Genomic DNA, 19085 nt, shown 5'->3' with positions numbered 1-19085 from the left:
GATAATCATAATAATAATAAGTCTGGAACAGTAGATTTATGTACAGATTTGTGCATTATTTACTCTATATACAGCTGTATAGATAAACATATGTATGTGTATTTACATTATACTTGAGAGGGAGGCAATAATTAAAGATGGAGAATGAATTCCAGAATGAATTACAGAACACAGGTAATGATCCACGTGTTAGCTATTTAAGCTGGAGATGGCATGGGGGAAAAAACTGTTTTTATGCCTAGATGTTCTAGTGCACAGAGATCTGTAGCGTCTGCCTGAAGGGAGAAGTGCAAACAGGTTGTGTCCGGGGTGAGAGGGGTCTTTGATGATGTTACCTGCCCGTTTCTTCACTCTGGAGTTGTACAAGTCCTGAAGGCTGGGCAGGTGCACACCAATGATCTTTTCTGCTGTCCTAACAGTCCGTTGAAGTCTTCTTAAATCTGATTTGCTGGCTGACCCAAACCAGACAGTTATGGAGGAGCACAGAACCGACTCAATAACAGCTGAATAAAACTGTTTCAGCAGCTCCTGTGGCAGGTTGAACTTTTCAGCTGACGAAGGAAGTACAACCTCTGCTGGGCCTTTTTCACGATGGAGTCAATGTGATTGTCCCACTTCAGGTCCTGAGAGATGGTGGTGCCCAGGAACCTGAATGACTCCACTGCAGCCACAGTGCTGTTCATGATGGTGAGTGGGGGGAGAGGAGGGGGGTTTCTCCTGAAGTCCACGATCATCTCCACAGTTTTGAGCGTGTTCAGCTCCAGGTTGTTGTGACTGCACCAGACAGCCAGCTGCTCAACCTCTTGTCTGTAAGCAGACTCGTCGCCGTCCTGGATGAGGCCGATGACTGTGGTGTCGTCTGCAAACTTCAGAAGCTTGACAGAGGGGTCCTTTGAAGTGCAGTCATTGGTGTAGAGGGAGAATAGCAGTGGGGAGAGAACGCAGCCCTGAGGAGCTCCAGTGCTGATGGTGCGGGTGCTGGATGTGTGTTTTCCCAGCCTCACTAGCTGCTGCCTGTCTGTCAGGAAGCTGGTAATCCACTGACAGATGGAGGTGGGTACAGAGAGCTGAGTCAGTTTGTTCTGAAGGGTGTCTGGGATGATGGTGTTGAAAGCGGAGCTGAAGTCCACAAACAAGATCCTTGCATAAGTCCCTGGTTTGTCCAGATGTTGCAGGATGTAGTGCAGTCCCATATTAACTGCATCATCCACAGATCTGTTTGCTCGGTAAGCAAACTGTAGGGGGTCCAGCAAGGGTCCAGTAATGTCCTTCATGTGGGCCAACACCAGTCTCTCAAATGACTTCATGACCACAGACGTTAAGGCAACAGGTCTGTAGTCATTAAGTCCTGTGATTTTTGGTTTCTTGGGTACAGGGATGATGGTGGAACCTTTGAAGCAGGAGGGGACTTCACACAGCTCCAGTGATCTGTTGAAGATCAATGTGAAGATGGATGATAGCTGGACAGCACAGGCTTTGAGGCAGGCTGGAGAGACACCGTCTGGGCCTTTGGCTTTCCTTATCTTCTGCTTTCTGAAGACTTTGCATACATCATCTTCACAGATCTTGAGTACAGGCTGATTAACAGTAGGGGGGAGGGAGGGTGAGGGTGTGAATGGCTGTGCTGTGAGACGGTCGGAGCGGGTGTGAGGTGTCAGACCAGTCTTTTCAAACCTGCAGTAAAACTCGTTCAGGTCTTCAGCCAGTTGTTGATTGGCCTCAGTGCTGGGGGATGGGGTCTTGTAGCTGGTGATGGCTTTCAGGCCTTTCCACACTGATGTAGAGTCATTGCTTGAAAGCTGTTTTTTTAGCTTTCCAGAGTAGTTTAATTTTGCTACTCTTATTTCCCTATTCAGTGTGTATTTGGCCTGTTTGTACAAGGCTTTGTCCCCACTCCTGTAGGCGTCCTCTTTGGCCTGGCGAAGCTGTTTGAGTTTTGCACTGAACCAAGGTTTGTCATTGTTAAATGTTAAATAAGTCCTGGTGGGTACACACATGTCCTCACAGAAACTGATGTAGGACGTCACGGTGTCAGTGAGCTCGTCCAGATCAGTAGCTGCAGCCTCAAAAACACTCCAATCAGTAAGTTCGAAGCAGGCCTGTAAAACCTGCTCTGCTTCAGAAGTCCATCTCTTTACAGTTTTTACTACAGGCTTAGCAGATTTGAGTTTCTGCCTGTAGGCTGGTAGGAGATGAACCAAACAGTGATCAGAGAGTCCCAGCGCTGCACGGGAACAGAGTGATATGCATCCTTTAAGACAGTGTAGCAGTGGTCCAGTATATTTCTGTCTCTGGTGGGGCATGTGATGTGCTGTCTATATTTAGGCAGTTCACGGGTGAGATTAGCTTTATTAAAATCACCGATAATGATGATGAAAGAGTCCGGATAACGCTGCTCTGTGTGTGTGATTTGATCGGCCAGCAGTTCTAGCGCGCGCTCACGCGCGTCAGGAGGAATGTACACACTCACCAGAATAAACGAGGAAAACTCCGCGGTGAATAAAAGGCTTGCAGTTAATAAAGAGAGCTTCCAAATTTGGGCAGCACATCTTCTTTAAAACTGTCACGTCTGTACACCAGCCTTCGTTGATATAAAAACATAATCCACCGCCTCTCGTTTTCCCCGAGGACTCGGTGACGCGGTCTGCTTTGAACAGCTGGAAGCCCGTTAGATGAAGCGCTGTCCGGGATGGCTCCGTTCAGCCAGGTTTCCGTGAAGCAAAGCGCAGCGGAGTTTAAAAAGTCCTTGTTTGTGCGGGTGAGGAGTTGTAGTTCGTCTGATTTATTTGCCAGGGAGCGGAGATTCGCCAGATGAATGCTCGGCAGCGGAGTCCTAAACCCCCGCTGTCGGAGTTTCACGAGCGCGCTTCCCTCGCCTGCGTCGGCTGGAGCGCTTGTATAGGAACGCAGCTCCTCCGATTAAAATGTCCAGTAAAAGGTCTGAATGCTCAAATGTTGGCAGAGAGTTATTTGGTGTGCCGTTTCTGATGTCCAGGAGTTCGTTTCTGGTAAAGCTGATCGGGAAAAAGTTGCTTAAGACAGGACAAACAAACAAAAAAAGAACAAGTACCAAGCAGCGACAAACCATGGCTGCCATCTGCGGCGCCATCTTGTCAGTTGTGCTATTAGATCCCCTTTATTTTCCAAAAAATAAGATTTGTTTAATTTTTATTCATTAAAATATAAATTAAAGGAATGTTTTTATGTCGGGAAAAAAACGGAACACACAACGGTCGCCGCCCTCCCAAAACCATAAACATAGGGGAAACACTGTAGTAGAAACAATAAATTTGAAATATTTATGTAAATAAAATGCTTTTTTCCAAATTTCAGGTCACTTTGCAGGGGAGGATGTGAAAACTAAGCTGCAAGAGCTGCACAATCGTTGGGATGGACTGAAGGGAAAAGCGGCCCAGCGTAGACAGGATCTGGAGGACTCCCTTCAGGCTCAGCAGTACTTTGCTGATGCCAATGAGGCTGAGTCTTGGATGAGAGAGAAGGAGCCCATTGTAGGAAGCACCGACTACGGCAAAGATGAAGACTCTGCAGAGGTAAACAAGGAGGAGGGCTGGATCTAGAATGAAATTAGTTAGAATATAAGGTAAAAAAAAAAACAACTGTCTCGTTTCTGGTGATCATTTCATATAGCCTCCCTTATACATCATAAGATGTTTAAAGTGCTTAATTGGCAGAACTAAACTCAATTGCTTTTGTGGTGTCATCGCAGTTTTGTATAAAAAAAAATTGGATGGCTCTAACATGTCAGTGTTATCATTTACAGGCTCTGCTGAAGAAGCACGAGGCACTGATGTCTGATCTGAGTGCATATGGCAGCAGCATCCAGTCCTTAAAAGAACAAGCCGAGGCCTGCAGAGTAAGATCACACAACAACACTTTTGCATTGACCAAAAGGAAATAACGCATAAAACTTTTACATTTTATGGAAATGAAAATTTGGTCCTTTTTCATTGATTTAATCAACAGCAACAAGTGGCACCCACTGATGATGAGACCGGCAAGGAGCTGGTTCTTGCTCTATACGACTACCAGGAGAAGAGTCCACGTGAGGTCACCATGAAGAAGGGCGACATCCTCACTCTGCTCAATAGCACCAACAAGGTGATTAATAGGGCATGCTACATGTGTTACTTAGCATGCCAGTTTGAGTTCCAGATGAGTGCTTGGACTTATGTAAGTAATATATATATATATATGTATCTTGTTCTCAGGACTGGTGGAAAGTGGAAGTGAACGACAGGCAGGGCTTTGTTCCCGCAGCGTACGTGAAGAAGTTGGACCCGACTCAATCTTCTCTCGCGAGAATCTGCTAAATGAACAGGGCAGCATCGCTCTGCGACAGGAGCAGATTGAGAATCAGTAAGAGTCATTCTGCTTTTGGTTTTCATTCAAATGATTGAGGGCAGACTTCTTACTTTGTCTAATATACATTCGGGCTGTCAATGTCTCAAAAGTTTGAGGTCAAAAATAAAAAGAAATTAATATTTTTATTCTGCAAGGATTTATTAAATTGATCAAAAGTGACAGTAAATACATTTCTAATGTTAAAGACAATTCACAAAGACAGTTTGTTCATCAAAGAAAAAGGTTCCTTGAAAAAAAAAAAAAAGTATTACAGTTTCCACAAAAATATTAAGAAATATTAATTCATCATTTTAATTGATTGATGGCCCTAATGTGAACATTTTTGTAATTATTTTTTCAACCTACTTACATTCCAACAAAATCATTTCTTTTTAACACAAAGCCTCTTAAGATCTTTACATCTTTACTCTTCCTGCAGCTCAAATAAGGCATCTGTTAAAAACTAACTCTTAATAATGTTTCTGACCCCTCGTTACTCCTCTTTTTCCTTTCTTTCTTGTTTTCTTTCTTTCTTAATTTAAATGCTTGCATGTGTCTGCTTGCCCTGCCCTGTGGCAGGACTGTGGTCACCAAGGAGGTGTGCAGCGTATCTGTACGCATGAAGCAGGTGGAGGAACTGTGAGTAGGCCCGACCAATGTCATTTTATTTGATCAAAGAAGCCTCCATCATTGCAAAATGTTCATCCACATTCCCCTCATCCATCTTGCTGTTTTTCTCATGCTTTAGGTCTTCTATCATTCTATCATTCTCTGTCCATCAGATCACTGTCTCATTCTTCCTCCTCTTCTATTCCATCAAGGGATAGACGTTCACGTCTTTTCTGAGGATGTTGTCATTCTGAGCTTTTCCTTTTGTAGAGTTGGTGTCTAGATGTTTCACTCTGCATTTTCGATTGCTGACTATGCAGATTTCTCGCTGTTAGTTGAACCCCTGTCCGTGTTTCCAGCTCCTATTTCCTCTCCTAGGAGATGTTTCAGTCCCAGTGTTGAGGTGGGAGTTGCATTAAAGTCTCTGATCTCTCTTCGTAGGTATGGTACACTGCAAGAGTTGGGAGAGAAGAGGAAGGACATGCTGGAGAAGAGCTGCAAGAAGTTCATGCTTTTCCGTGAGGCGAATGAGCTGCAGCAGTGGATCAATGAGAAAGAATCAGCGCTTACAAATGAGGAGGTCGGCTCTGATCTGGAGCAAGTGGAAGTGCTGCAGAAGAAGTTTGATGATTTCCAGAAGGTATGTTTCTCATACACGTTTATGACTAATTTTTCACTGGACACTAGCATTGGCTAATAAGTGTTCCCTGATTCTAAACTCTTGTATTTTTTATTGTTTGCTAGGATCTGAAAGCAAATGAATCTCGGCTGAGGGATATAAACAAGGTGGCATCTGAGCTGGAGTCTGAAGGACTGATGGCTGAAGAAGCTCCTGTTGTGCAGGCCCAGGTATGGAAAAAAAACACTTTACACACACAGTGTATTTGATTAAACATACATTGCCATTGAAAGTTTGGGGTCAGTTTTATTTCGTTGCTAGCATATTTTGTTTAATAATTGCTGTTCTTTTGAGCTTTCTATTTATCAAAGAATCCTAAAGAATAGCAGTTTCCAAAGAAATATTAGGCAGTACAACTGTTTACAACATTGCTAATAAAAAGACGTTTCTTCAGCATATTACAATGATTTCTAAAAGAAATGAAAATAGTTATTTTTAAATTGTAATAATATTTCACAATATTAATGTTTTTGCTGTATTTTGTGTTAATATAAATGTAGCTTTGGTAAGCATAAGAGATTTCTTTCAAGAATTAAAAAATCTTACCAAGCCCAAACTTTTTGACAATAGTATACATCATGATGTTTTCTAGATTTTGAGTCATTCCGCTCATCAATTTTATGTTTACATTTAAACTTGAAGAGTATACATCAGAGTAGTATTCTTATTTATATGCCTGAATTTATGAGATTTATAGATTTGGTGATTTTACCTATTTTTCCCCCTTTCTCCTTCCGATCCTCCATTCCTTCATCACGCCACCCCTTCATCCCACCATCAGCAAGTAGAGATGCTGAGCTCAGCTCCTGGCAAGGTCATTATTGTTTTATACCATTCATCACGTCTCTACAACAGTTGGGGTGTCTGCATGAAACAAACACCGGAATATCAGGAATTTTTTTTTTTTTTTAATTTAAACTGATTTTATTTATTGGATTTATTTCACAGGATGAAGCAGATTCCAAAGGTGCATCTCCATGGAAGGTAATATAGCATGCTGAATTTGAAATGCTTTAAACATAATCTATTATATCATCTAATCTTGGGTCATTGAGATTGATGCATGTTTAGTTTTTATGCAGGGTCTTGTTTGACCAGTATGTCATCCACAGAGGTGTTTGGTGACTGTGATTACAGAACAACAAAATCAGTCTGGTTCTTGTAACTCCTTTTGTGACATTCTCTTGACTGGTGTATTTTTCTGTTCTTTTCCTGCCCTCTCTCTGTTTTTTGCAAATTTTTTACTCAATATAGTCTGTTCGCTTGGCTGTTCAAACAACGGCCAACTTTAATACCATTAAGGTAAGATTCTAGGTTCTTAGTTTCAATCTTTAAATCTTCCCTCAACCAATCCCACTAAATCCTGCATTGTGCCCCGTGTACCTGGAGGACTAATTCATCGTGGTGGTCTTGTACTCTTACCATGGTCTCTTGTTCCCTATGTCCTGTTACTGAACCATCAACTCTGTGGTTGATGGCCCCCCCCCCTTTGTTTCCATTCATAAGTCTGTGTCGACCATTTGAAATAACTCCTTTGTCTTCATGCCATATGTTTTGGTGGAGGTAAAACAGCCATTCTAGAATGCATTAACGCATCTTTTTCAGTTTGTGGCCGATGCAACCACCCATGTTTTCCATATTTGCTAACTGTCATCACTTATCTTATGTGCTTTAATGTTGTAGCCTTTCTGTTTATGCCACTCACCCATACTGTTGCCTTTGCTACTGATATGAAGAGCAAAGTATGGTGCAAAGAATATGGAACCATTTATGTGGCGTTTTGGATAGTGGTTTGGCTGTTAAAATTTCATGTTTCTGAATGTAGATTGCAAAAAAGGTTTGTTTCTCATCAGTCACTTTATATCATTTAAGACGTGACCTCGGAGTCGAATCTCCTGTTAGGAATCATATCATTGTCTCAACTGCACTTATAACCTGCCCTCTGATTAACTGCTAATGGTTGTATGTTTGTGTATAGGAGCTGAACAACCGCTGGAGGGCCTTGCAGCAGCTGGCTGAAGACAGAAGCAACATGCTGGGCAGTGCTCATGAGGTGCAGAGGTTCCACAGGTACATATATGCCACTGATTAACCTCAAAATTATACTGTTATGTTCATGTTAGACTTGTGTGATGTGAGCCATATGAAGTGCAGCTCAGTATGTGATTTACAGGGATGCAGATGAGACCAAGGAATGGATCGAAGAGAAGAACCAAGCCCTGAACACTGATAACTACGGCCATGACCTCGCCAGTGTGCAGGCTCTGCAGCGTAAGCACGAAGGCTTTGAGAGAGACCTGGCTGCTCTAGGAGACAAGGTAAAATGTTCATTTTTGGTTCATTCCTAACAGAACATCTGCTAAATATCTTAATTCAGTCATGAAACTTTATATGGCACAGGCTGATAGGTCCTTTACGTGCAATCTGCTAAAAATCACATTATTTACTACACAGTACAAGCTCATTGTCCTCTGCTGATTCTTTAGCCAGTGAGCTTGCTCAATATTTAAATACTGTAAATTAGTTCTGCTGCATGCTATCCGAGTTCCTCTGAAACCCTCCACCTCCCCCAGCACCACCTGTCTAGATCTGCTATAGAATTTAAATGTGCCTATTTGTGCAGCAGCAGCATATCTTACATGCTTGCTCTGGTGTAGCAGGTGTACCAGATCTAGTCCGCCAAGACCAAATACATTAATATTGTCATATCCATTAACATGCTAAAACTATTTTGAGAGTTGTCATTTTATCCCTGGGGCAGGTGAACTCTCTTGGTGAGACCGCAGAGCGTCTGATTCAGTCTCATCCTGAGGCTGTGGATGACATCCAGGAGAAGTGTACCGAGCTGAACACTGCCTGGAGCAGCCTGGTGGGTCGTGCTGACCAACGCAAAGAAAAACTGGGCAACTCTCACGACCTGCAGCGCTTCCTCAGTGACTTCAGGTGAGGAGGAGGAAGAAAGAGGGATGGAAAGAAAGTATAAAACATGCAAAATGATAATTTAGAGAAGCTATATGACATCCGAACAATAATATAGAAGAGACTAAACAAATCTGTGCTTCTCTCTCCCAGAGATCTCATGTCCTGGATCAATGGAATCAGAGGGCTGGTGTCTTCAGATGAGCTGGCCAAGGACGTTACTGGAGCTGAAGCCCTATTGGAGAGACATCAGGTATTTGATTTCTAAACACCTATGATCTGTACTTTGTTACAGTTACTGTTTAGAAGATGAGTTTCCTTTGATAATATTTTGCCAAATCCTGTTTAGCTCATGAACAAATGTTAAACACTCACATATTCTTATTCTGTAGGAACACCGCACTGAGATCGATGCCCGTGCAGGCACCTTCCAGGCTTTTGAACAATTTGGACAGCAGCTGCTTGCTCGTGGCCATTATGCCAGCCCTGAGATCAAACAGAAGCTGGAGGCTCTTGAACGGGAACGTGCTGACCTGGAGAAGGCCTGGGTCCAGCGCAGGATGATGCTGGATCAGTGCCTGGAGCTGCAGGTCAGCAAGGACCATTTTTACATTTAATACACAAATTTTGAACACTTAAAGATGGCAAACGATATCATATGTTTCTTTTTGTCTCCTGCAGCTATTCAACCGTGACTGCGAGCAGGCTGAAAACTGGATGGCAGCTCGCGAGGCCTTCTTGGCCAGCGATGACAAGGGAGACTCCCTGGACAGCGTGGAGGCTCTCATCAAGAAACATGAAGACTTTGATAAGGCTATCAATGTGCAGGTCAGCAAGCGCCATTGTGATATAAAGCAGTCAGGCTTGAAATTATTTGATTTTGAATCTGGAGGTTTTTTTTTGTGATAATTATTTAAATTTGTCTGTCCTCACAGGAAGAGAAAATTGCAGCACTGCAGTCTTTCGCTGACCAGCTCATTAGTGCTGATCACTACGCCAAACCTGAGATCTTTAATCGCCGTAATGAGGTCTTAGACAGGTCAGGGTTCTTCTTTTTGATGCTGCTCTCACTGAGTGAATCTTTCCCATTTGTGTCATTTAAGTTAAAGCAGTATCTCCTTTTGACCTCCAGGTGGCGCCGTCTCAAGGCTCAGATGATTGAGAAACGCTCTAAGCTGGGTGAGTCCCAGACTCTGCAGCAATTCAGCAGAGATGTAGATGAGATCGAAGCATGGATCAGTGAGAAACTCCAAACCGCCACCGACGAGTCTTACAAGGACCCCACCAACATCCAGGTAAAGTCACATTTCAGGCATCACTCTCAGGACAGATATGTCAATATTTTTGCAAACATGCTATGTTTTATGTTTTAAAGGTGAATATCCCGCTTAAGTCTAACCTTGTAAATATATTAATAGCGTAATAAGTTCAAGTGCAAATTAAAATGTGTTTCTCTTACTATCCCTGCCTCAAACAACCCCAAGTGTTTTATTATATAGGAAATTAAACTAAAACTCTGTCTGTGTTCCCATTGTCTATTTCTAGCTGTCCAAGCTGCTGGTAAGTGCAGTAGTGTGCCCGAGCTAACTAACCCCAATAGGGTCTCTCCACTTGTCCGTTGTCTCGTTGTTTTTGTCTGTAAATGTGTATTTGAGTTCCGTATGTCTATTATGTGTCTCGCTTTGTACAGCATCATCAGTTGTTTGTCCCCTTCCCGCGCCCCATCGTTGCAGCATTTAATTTTTAGTTGCTGGGTGTGGCCTCCATTTACTTGTTGTCATTGAAGTTGGGATGTCTTGGTTTAAATTTGTTCCACACAGAAAAGCTGAGCTTCTCAGAGTTGTGGATCTGAGAGGAAACTTTGACAAAAAGTAGTATGCGAAGACCATTTTTGGCCGTGTTCAGAATAGCATAGTAGAATTATATGCTTTATGCTGCCTACTGTTTTACTGTGTGAATCAGAACGCATTACACATAATATAAACGTATATGCTGTATGTGATATACACATACTGTACAGTAGCATTTTGTTACAATTTCAGTTATTTCAATGGCTTAATGTTTGAAAATAAAGATATTAAGACGGTCATAAAAATTTGTTTTGTAATTGTACTTTGAATTTTTTTTTTTTTTTTTTTATAATTTTTTAATTCTACAGTGAAATATTAAAGTTATAACATTTCTTACTTTATTATTATTTATATATATTCACCACATTTTTTTTACCAAATTGTGCAACCCTACAAACAAGCACAGCAAACCTGGAGCTTTTTTTAAATTGCATTTTATCATAAATATTAATTTTAATTTAGTGTAAATTTTCTTAACTCTTTATATCCCACAGTGTGCCCCTGACTGTACTGCACATTTTGATAAATGTAGGAAGTCATCCAGATATTACATGCATACAAATATTTCCTAGAGTGCTATTCCGAACATAGCCGCAATTCTGTCAACCCAGAGAGAGAAGGTGGAGAGGTGCTTTCAAACAAGTAATTCTGCTTTGCTTTTTTGTGGAATACCGTGTTAAAACAACAGAAACGGTTACGTGTGTGCTATGGCCAGAATCCATATGCAGTTACAGTACCAGCAGCCCGGCTTCCTTTGAGTGTATCAGCAAATGCTTAAATAAGCCATTTGGAAGTGCTTTTTCCTTCTTCCATTCTCTCTGGGTGATATAAAATATGAAATGATCCCAAACAAAACACCCCAACTCCTCCTAGGTTCCTCACAGAATTCATTGTGTGCTGGATGGTGTCCAGTTCATTTTATTGAATGCTCCATCAGGCTTTGAATGTGTCCTGTTCATAGTATGAGTTCCACGTTACATGTTTGGTCCGTGTTTGGTGGTTTGTAAATTCACAGTCACCTCACGTTTTTCTCTCACAATGTACACATTGATGTTTTGAAAAGGTTTGCTCTTTTGTGGCTATAAATAATGACAAACTTTCACAAACAGTCTACACAAAGGCATACACATGAAATGCGCACACACATACGTTACAATAGCATTGAATATGCACTGCTTTCACTGAAATTGAGTTTTTACACAGAGACATTTATATCATGTACACATCTACAGTGTTAGATACAAAACCAGCTATTGCTTTATCACAGCTTCACTCATGCATGATGTCACTGTGTGGCTCAGTTTAGCTGTATTTCGCTTTCTTGCCACTTTCAGAGCAAGCACCAGAAGCACCAGGCTTTTGAGGCTGAGTTACACGCTAATGCTGATCGTATCCGTGGGGTGATTGACACGGGCAATGCTCTCATCCAGAGAGGTGCCTGTGCTGGAAGTGAGGATGCCGTGAAGGTAACAATTTCAGAAGTATTTCAGCAATAGGCAGCTGGTTACAGTCAGTGCTCATTTTGCTGTGGTCGTGCTCACATTTGCTCTCAGGCTCGTCTTAATGCTCTGGATGAGCAGTGGCAGTTCCTCGTCAACAAATCTGCCGAGAAGAGTCAAAAACTGAAGGAGGCAAACAAGCAGCAGAACTTCAACACTGGCATCAAGGACTTTGACTTCTGGTTGTCTGAGGTATTGCGATATGACTTAGTAGCTACTTAGGATAGTTCTTGATTTAAATGTAAATTCATTAAAGAATATTAATAATAATAATATCCATTACACATTTTTCCTGTGCACTTAGGTTGAGGCTCTTCTTGCCTCTGAGGATTATGGCAAAGATCTGGCCTCAGTCAACAATCTCCTTAAGAAGCACCAGCTTTTGGAGGCTGACATCTCTGCTCATGAGGTAGCTCTTCAGACATACTGATCAGGGATCACTCATTCAAAGCAATTCCAAAATCCAGTATGTCCTGATCAATGCTTGTTTTTGTGTTCTTATAGGATCGTCTGAAGGATCTCAATGGCCAGGCTGACAGTCTGATGGCCAGCAATGCCTTTGACACCTCTCAGGTTAAGGACAAGCGTGATGCCGTCAACGGACGCTTTGGCAAAATCAAGAGCATGGCTGCTGGGCGCCGTGCCAAGCTGAACGAGTCGCATCGTCTGCACCAGTTCTTCAGGGATCTGGACGATGAGGAATCTTGGATCAAGTATGGTTTACATCATTCTGAGTGATCTGTCATTTTTCAAACTGCATTATTTGAGGCTGTACACTAGATTGAATTCATTCTCTTCCATTAGGGAAAAGAAGTTGTTGGTGAGCTCGGAGGACTATGGACGTGATTTGACAGGAGTACAGAATCTGAGGAAGAAACACAAGCGGCTGGAGGCTGAGCTTGGAGCACACGAGCCGGCCATTCAGGTGAGGAGTCACCTGCAACATGGTTGCATATCAATTCACAGAAATGAAAAAGTCTTAGGTCAAGTGAATCGTCATTCTGAATGCTAACAGTATTTTTGTGGCCTTGCAGTCTGTATTGGAAACTGGGAAGAAGCTGTCTGATGACAACACCATTGGACAGGAGGAGATCCAGCAGAGGCTGGCCCAGTTTGTGGAGCACTGGAGGGAACTGAAAGATCTGGCTGCTGCTCGGTCAGTACTATATTTTACTATTTTACTTTTTTCTGGTCTATTTTTCTGATCACATTCAAAAGATTGGATCAATAATTTTTTTTTTAAATCAATTTTTTTTTTTTTTTTAAACATTAAGAAAAATCTTATGATTATGTATATTGCCTAGGACAAGAATTTGAAAATTCTTTGGTTTTCCGGTTTTTAGTGGACAGAGACTTGAGGAGTCGCTGGAGTACCAGCAGTTTGTGGCAAATGTGGAGGAAGAGGAAGCTTGGATTAATGAGAAACTGAACCTGGTCGGAAGTGAGGATTACGGTGATACTCTGGCAGCTGTGCAGGTGGGAAAAAAATAAACCACATTTAGCTGATTATGGCTTGATCTTGGACACACCTTCATATTGCTGTTTGTTTTTTTTAGCTTGTGTCTTAAGTTTCTTTATTCGGCTCTTGTTTTTCAGGGCTTGCTGAAGAAACACGAAGCATTTGAAACTGATTTTACCGTGCACAGGGACCGAGTGAATGATGTGTGTTCCAATGGAGATGAACTTATCAAAAAGGTATTCTACAACTATTACAAAGTCCGCATGCTACAAATTTGCCCCTTTGACCCTTAAATGCTTTATTATAGACAGTTCTTTTGAAGTAGAATGTAACCTGATAGCAGTATCATAACCTCATATTGGGGCTTTTTGTGCAGGAAAACCACAACGTGGAGAACATTATGGCTAAAATGAAGGCCCTGCGTGGGAAGGTGTCAGAGCTGGAGAGAGCTGCAGCTCAGAGGAAATCTAAACTGGATGAGAACTCTGCCTTCCTTCAGTTCAACTGGAAGGCTGATGTGGTGGAGTCCTGGATTGGTGAGTAAATGCTTCCTTTCATTTGCATAAAACCTCATTTAAAAGAGGGTTTGATAAGAAATAAAGTGTTATTTTCTCTGCTTCTTTGTAATCTGTAACTCAAATGTGTTTTAGGCGAGAAGGAAAACAGCCTGAAGACCGATGACTATGGTCGAGATCTCTCCTCGGTGCAGACTCTGCTCACTAAACAGGTGTGACATAGCATATGAAATAATGTACAACACAATCATATAAGCAATAGCACAGCATATCCATTTACTGCTGCAACTGACTGTTTTTATTCCACTCTGCCATAGGAAACCTTTGATGCTGGGCTTCAGGCCTTCCAGCAGGAGGGCATCACCAACATCACAGCCCTGAAAGACCAGCTGTTGGCAGCCAAACATGTGCAGTCCAAGGCCATTGAGGCTCGTCATGCCACCCTGATGAAGCGCTGGAACCAGCTGCTGTCCAACTCAGCCGCCCGCAAGAAGAAGCTTCTGGAGGCCCAGGAGCACTTCAGAAAGGTGTGAAGAATGGAATTTTGCCTCAAGTTAGGAAAATAAGTTTTGTGTCTTTAACTCTTGTTCGTAACTCCATCCAGGTTGAGGATCTATTCCTCACCTTTGCCAAGAAGGCCTCAGCCTTCAACAGCTGGTTTGAGAATGCTGAAGAAGATTTGACAGATCCTGTAAGGTGCAACTCTCTGGAGGAGATCAGGGCCCTGCGGGATGCCCATGACGCCTTCCGCTCCTCGCTCAGCTCTGCAGAGGCCGACTTCAACCAACTGGCAGAACTTGATCGCCAGATCAAGAGTTACCAGGTGGTCTCCAATCCATACACTTGGTTCACCATGGAGGCTCTAGAGGAGACCTGGAGGAACCTTCAAAAGATCATCAAGGTGATGATAGAATCCTGAAACATGATTGAATGTGTATAAAGTAGAGTTTAAAAAAACTCAATAATTATATAAATATGATTTATAGGAGCGAGAGCTGGAGCTACAGAAGGAACAGAGGAGACAGGAAGAGAACGATAAACTCAGACAAGAGTTCGCCCAACATGCCAATGCCTTCCACCAATGGCTGCAGGAGACCAGGTACAGAGGACCAGCATGCACTACTTACAGTGCTGTGTTCTCTAGAGTAGAGTTATCCTCGAGGGTTAAACACACCGCATGCTACACATTTGTTTCCATTGCATGACATCACACACACATCTGTTCGGATTTGATCAAGCTTTCCTGATCTCCATGTAACTTTCTTAGACGCCCATTTTTATTCGTGTCATTGACTGTTTTTGTGACTACAGTCTTTTAAGTCATTGCCTGCTTTGCCATGTTGTCTGTTTGGGTAAAGGTTTTCACATGGATCACACAACTTAAACCCACCTGGCCTTGATATGCTGCAGCAGGGCTTTGCGCTAGTCACATTGTCTTTTTATGTGAGTGTTGAGTAGTGGCGTTGATGTCACCACTCAATGTTTTAACTGTTTCTTTCTTTCTCCCTCCCCTATTTGTCTCTCTTTCCCCATTTCTTCGGCCTTCTCGCTGCTACCCTGATGCTTGGGATCATTTCTCTAATCAGGACATACCTTCTGGATGGGTTAATATCACATTTTTTACTCTTTTACTATAGTATGTTTGTGTGCGAGTGTGTATGTATTGTTTAATAGCATTTAATGGAACCTTTGTGATAGAAACACACATTTGGTAAAAAATAAACCAGGAATTTGGGAGTTTCAGGTTAGAATAGAACAATAATTTGGATAGAAATAATACAGGGTGTCTCAAGAAGGACTTTATCTCACTTTACATATATTTTGCGTATTTTATCGTATGTTTTGAATATATATTTCCAGATGTATTCCTTTCTGTTTTTCACACTCTTTTTCCATTCCCTCTTCATCTCCCACCTCCCTCGTCTCTGAATAGCATAGCCTATCGGAGGGTAATCCGTGTCTATCAGTATGAAGTCGATGATGATCTTTCTGGAAGGTCTTCTCCCTTTTTTTCTTCCTCTGATTGGCCTCTTGCCCCTCACCCCACACCTTTTGGGTTTTCTTCTCCTCATGCACTCGAGTCTGACCCCCACTGTAAAGGCTCTGTGTGTGTTCAATTCCCTTTTACTAACATTCACTGCGATGTGAGGCTTTTTTTGAGATGAACCCCTCCAGCTTCTTAATCCAACAAGCCTGGCTACATTTGGCACCGATGTTGAGGAGTGTGAACACTTCATCTCATTCTTTAAACTTAGTTTTTTCCATGTTTCAGTTATTTGTTTTGGGGGTTTTTTCCCTTCATTTTGAGGAAAATGTTCATGCACCAGATCCAGGGTGGAAACTGCAATGTGATTTCCATGATTGAAAAAGTACTTGTAGACATTTTCAATATCCTGATCTGAATTCAAACAACTGTGCATTGACATTTTTTGGACATTTACAATATGGCTAGTCGAGTCGAACTCTGAATCTTTGATTTTGCACATTTTGCTTTTAAAAGTGTGCAAGATAAAACTAAAACTAAGCAGTGGTACAAATATAGCAGTTTCTAACCCTGTTGACAGCAGCCCTAATCAAGCATGGTCTGGATTACCATGGATATAATTTGGCTTCGTTAGCATGACTTTGGTTACTGTAGTTGCATTCTAGGGTGGCTTATAGTTTGTACTCCATATCTACTACAAAATTGGTAAGTCCTATTATCATGTACAAGAAATTCAGGAAGATGCAGGTTACAGAACTAGATTGAATAGTTATGCAAACCATTTAAACAATTTAATATAACTCAGTCATAAAAATAAAAAAATACCTTTTTTAAGGTCTACTCTGCCCAATACAATTGGTTCTGTTCTTTGACCTAATAAGGGAGCTAGTCTTTTGAGAGCCGCTCTTGTAAGGTGTAGACTGGCATGTGGAGTGAGTGAGATGATTTTGGGTGGATGTGCCATGTGCTCTCGGGCTCCTGCTGCTGGTTTCATCACTCTGTGTGTGGGCAGGTCCTGCATGGTGGAAGAATCCGGAACTCTAGAGTCACAGCTAGAGGCCACTAAGGTGAGTTTGAGAGCAGTGAATGGATAATTGAGACCAGTTTGGTGAAGCTGATCGATTTTGAATAACAGAATGAAGCATTACATAATCAGTAGCACACTACCATTCAAAAAATTATGCATTTGATAACAAATACAGTTAAAACAGTAATATTGTGATTATATTATTACTAGGGATGTGCAGATCTAGTCGACTAGTTGACTAAACAGTACAGCTCCTGCTAGTCGACACTGAAAACAATAACGTTACATTTTAATCATTTTAAATAAGTTAAAATAAAACTTTTGAAAAATAATAAATATCAAAATATTTAAATATATAAATATTTTTAAAAGTGTATCTGGGTGGAAACTACATTTTTACCTCAGACCTTGCATGCGTTTTCTTCATGTCAGTTGCGGCGAGCTCAAAATGACCACGCGAAGAACCGGCAAGGTGTGGGATTATTTGAATTAGAAGGAAATGGAAAAGTTTTGAGTAAACTGTGTAATGTTAAATTGGCTTACAATAACTCTACTGAAGCAATGCGTAATCATGTTCAATATAGGCACGTATGCGTTAGCTTGAAGACTAGCCAAAGCCAACAAATGTCAATCATGTCATACACTACAACCCGTCGTTGCGATCCCATCCGCGCCGTCTATTCCTCTAAAATGAAGACCCACTTCGTTGGCTCTTTTCAAAACTGTCTGCTTGCTTAGTTATCTCTCTGCGTGCCCGTGACTTCAGTTCCTGCCGAGAGCGTTTTTTTTTTTCAAGTGCAGAATCACCTCTAGTCCCGTCTTTCGCCAGACCACGTTAACATTCCTTTTTTTTCTCTTTAACGACCGCCTAAAATGAAATGATGATAACGCGAGGCAAGCATAATCGTGACTTATTTTTAGCAGATTTCATTGAGGGATTTGACAGTGTGATGCAAAGATTAAGTATTTCAAGTGTAGGCTGTTATACACGCACAGGTTTTTTTCTTTTGCCATTTTTTGGGTGTTTCTAGCTTTTAGACTAGTCGGATACAAAACTTCCATTTAAACGAGTCAAATTAGTCGTAGCGCACATCCCTAATTATTACAACTTAAAATTAACTGTTTTCTATTTCAGTATATTTAATATTTTAGATGGCAAAGCTGAATTTTCAGCTTTTTCTGATTATCTTCGATGGCCCAATAGTGCACAACACAAAATCTCCACAACACAACAGAAACAAGCCACAACACAACAAAATTAGTACAGCACAGCGGAAACAAGTCGCAATACAACAAATTTAGCACAACACAACAGAAACAAGTCGCAACACAACAAAATTAGAACAACACAGCGGAAACAAGTCGCAATAAAACAAAATTAGCACAACACAACAGAAACATGTCGCAATACAACGAAATTAGCACAACACAACAGAAACATGTCGCAATACAACGAAATTAGCACAACACAACAGAAACATGTCGCAATACAACGAAATTAGCACAACACAACAGAAACAAGCCGCAACACAACGAAATTAGCTCAACACAACAGAAACAAGCCACAACACAACAAAATTAGTACAGCACAATGGAAACAAGTCGCAACAACAAAATTAGCACAACAGAAACTAGTCGCAATACAATGGAAAAAAGCTGCAACACAACGAAATTAGTCCTATGTGTTGTGTTGTGGTGATTTTGTTGTGTTGTGCAAGACTGGGTCACCATAAATATCAATGTTGAAATCAGTTTAATATTTAAACTGCTAAATATTTTTGAGATACAAGATACATTTCTTGCAGGATTCTTTTAATAAATAGAATGTTTAAAGGAGCAGTATTTATTTGAAATAGAAGTCTTTTGTAACATTATAAATATTTTTACTGACATTTGATCAATTTAATGTGTACTTGCTGTATAAAATGATTTATTTCTTTAAAAAAAAAAAAAAAACTTACTGACAGCAAACCTTTTAAACGGTAGTGTGTATTATAAAATAGTGAATACATTGTTTCTGATCAAAAATTGCTTTAAGAAAAATAAAAAATAAATTGTTTTATGTGCAAAATGGTAAATTCAAGGCCCAGTCACGCAAATTGATAAAATTCTAAAAATATTGATTTTTACAAATCTAGTTGTTGAGCTCTAAATTATTTCATCTGCAAGACATTTCAGTACA

At 41.2% G+C, this 19085-nt stretch overlaps 1 protein-coding gene across 1 annotated transcript in view; it reads left to right on the top strand.

The window, feature by feature from the left end:
• Positions 1-19085, top strand: part of sptan1 (spectrin alpha, non-erythrocytic 1) — a 32327-nt gene that overhangs the window by 11540 nt on the left and 1702 nt on the right. The window contains 36 exon segments of the mRNA XM_058757622.1: positions 3334-3551; positions 3782-3874; positions 3985-4119; positions 4230-4308; positions 4311-4377; positions 4942-5001; positions 5413-5611; positions 5716-5820; positions 6432-6464; positions 6599-6634; positions 6905-6952; positions 7629-7720; positions 7824-7968; positions 8412-8593; positions 8723-8822; positions 8962-9159; positions 9251-9397; positions 9505-9608; positions 9702-9864; positions 10115-10129; positions 11754-11885; positions 11973-12110; positions 12223-12327; positions 12423-12631; positions 12723-12843; positions 12953-13074; positions 13262-13394; positions 13515-13613; positions 13754-13913; positions 14028-14104; positions 14210-14419; positions 14497-14793; positions 14879-14991; positions 15479-15496; positions 15826-15888; positions 16889-16943. Of these exon segments, the coding sequence (XP_058613605.1) occupies positions 3334-3551; positions 3782-3874; positions 3985-4119; positions 4230-4308; positions 4311-4377; positions 4942-5001; positions 5413-5611; positions 5716-5820; positions 6432-6464; positions 6599-6634; positions 6905-6952; positions 7629-7720; positions 7824-7968; positions 8412-8593; positions 8723-8822; positions 8962-9159; positions 9251-9397; positions 9505-9608; positions 9702-9864; positions 10115-10129; positions 11754-11885; positions 11973-12110; positions 12223-12327; positions 12423-12631; positions 12723-12843; positions 12953-13074; positions 13262-13394; positions 13515-13613; positions 13754-13913; positions 14028-14104; positions 14210-14419; positions 14497-14793; positions 14879-14991; positions 15479-15496; positions 15826-15888; positions 16889-16943 (4271 nt within the window).

The sequence above is a fragment of the Onychostoma macrolepis genome, chromosome 21 (genome assembly GCF_012432095.1).
Source record: "Onychostoma macrolepis isolate SWU-2019 chromosome 21, ASM1243209v1, whole genome shotgun sequence".
Lineage (NCBI taxonomy): Eukaryota > Metazoa > Chordata > Actinopteri > Cypriniformes > Cyprinidae > Onychostoma > Onychostoma macrolepis.
This window is presented reverse-complemented; position numbering and strand designations above follow the sequence as displayed.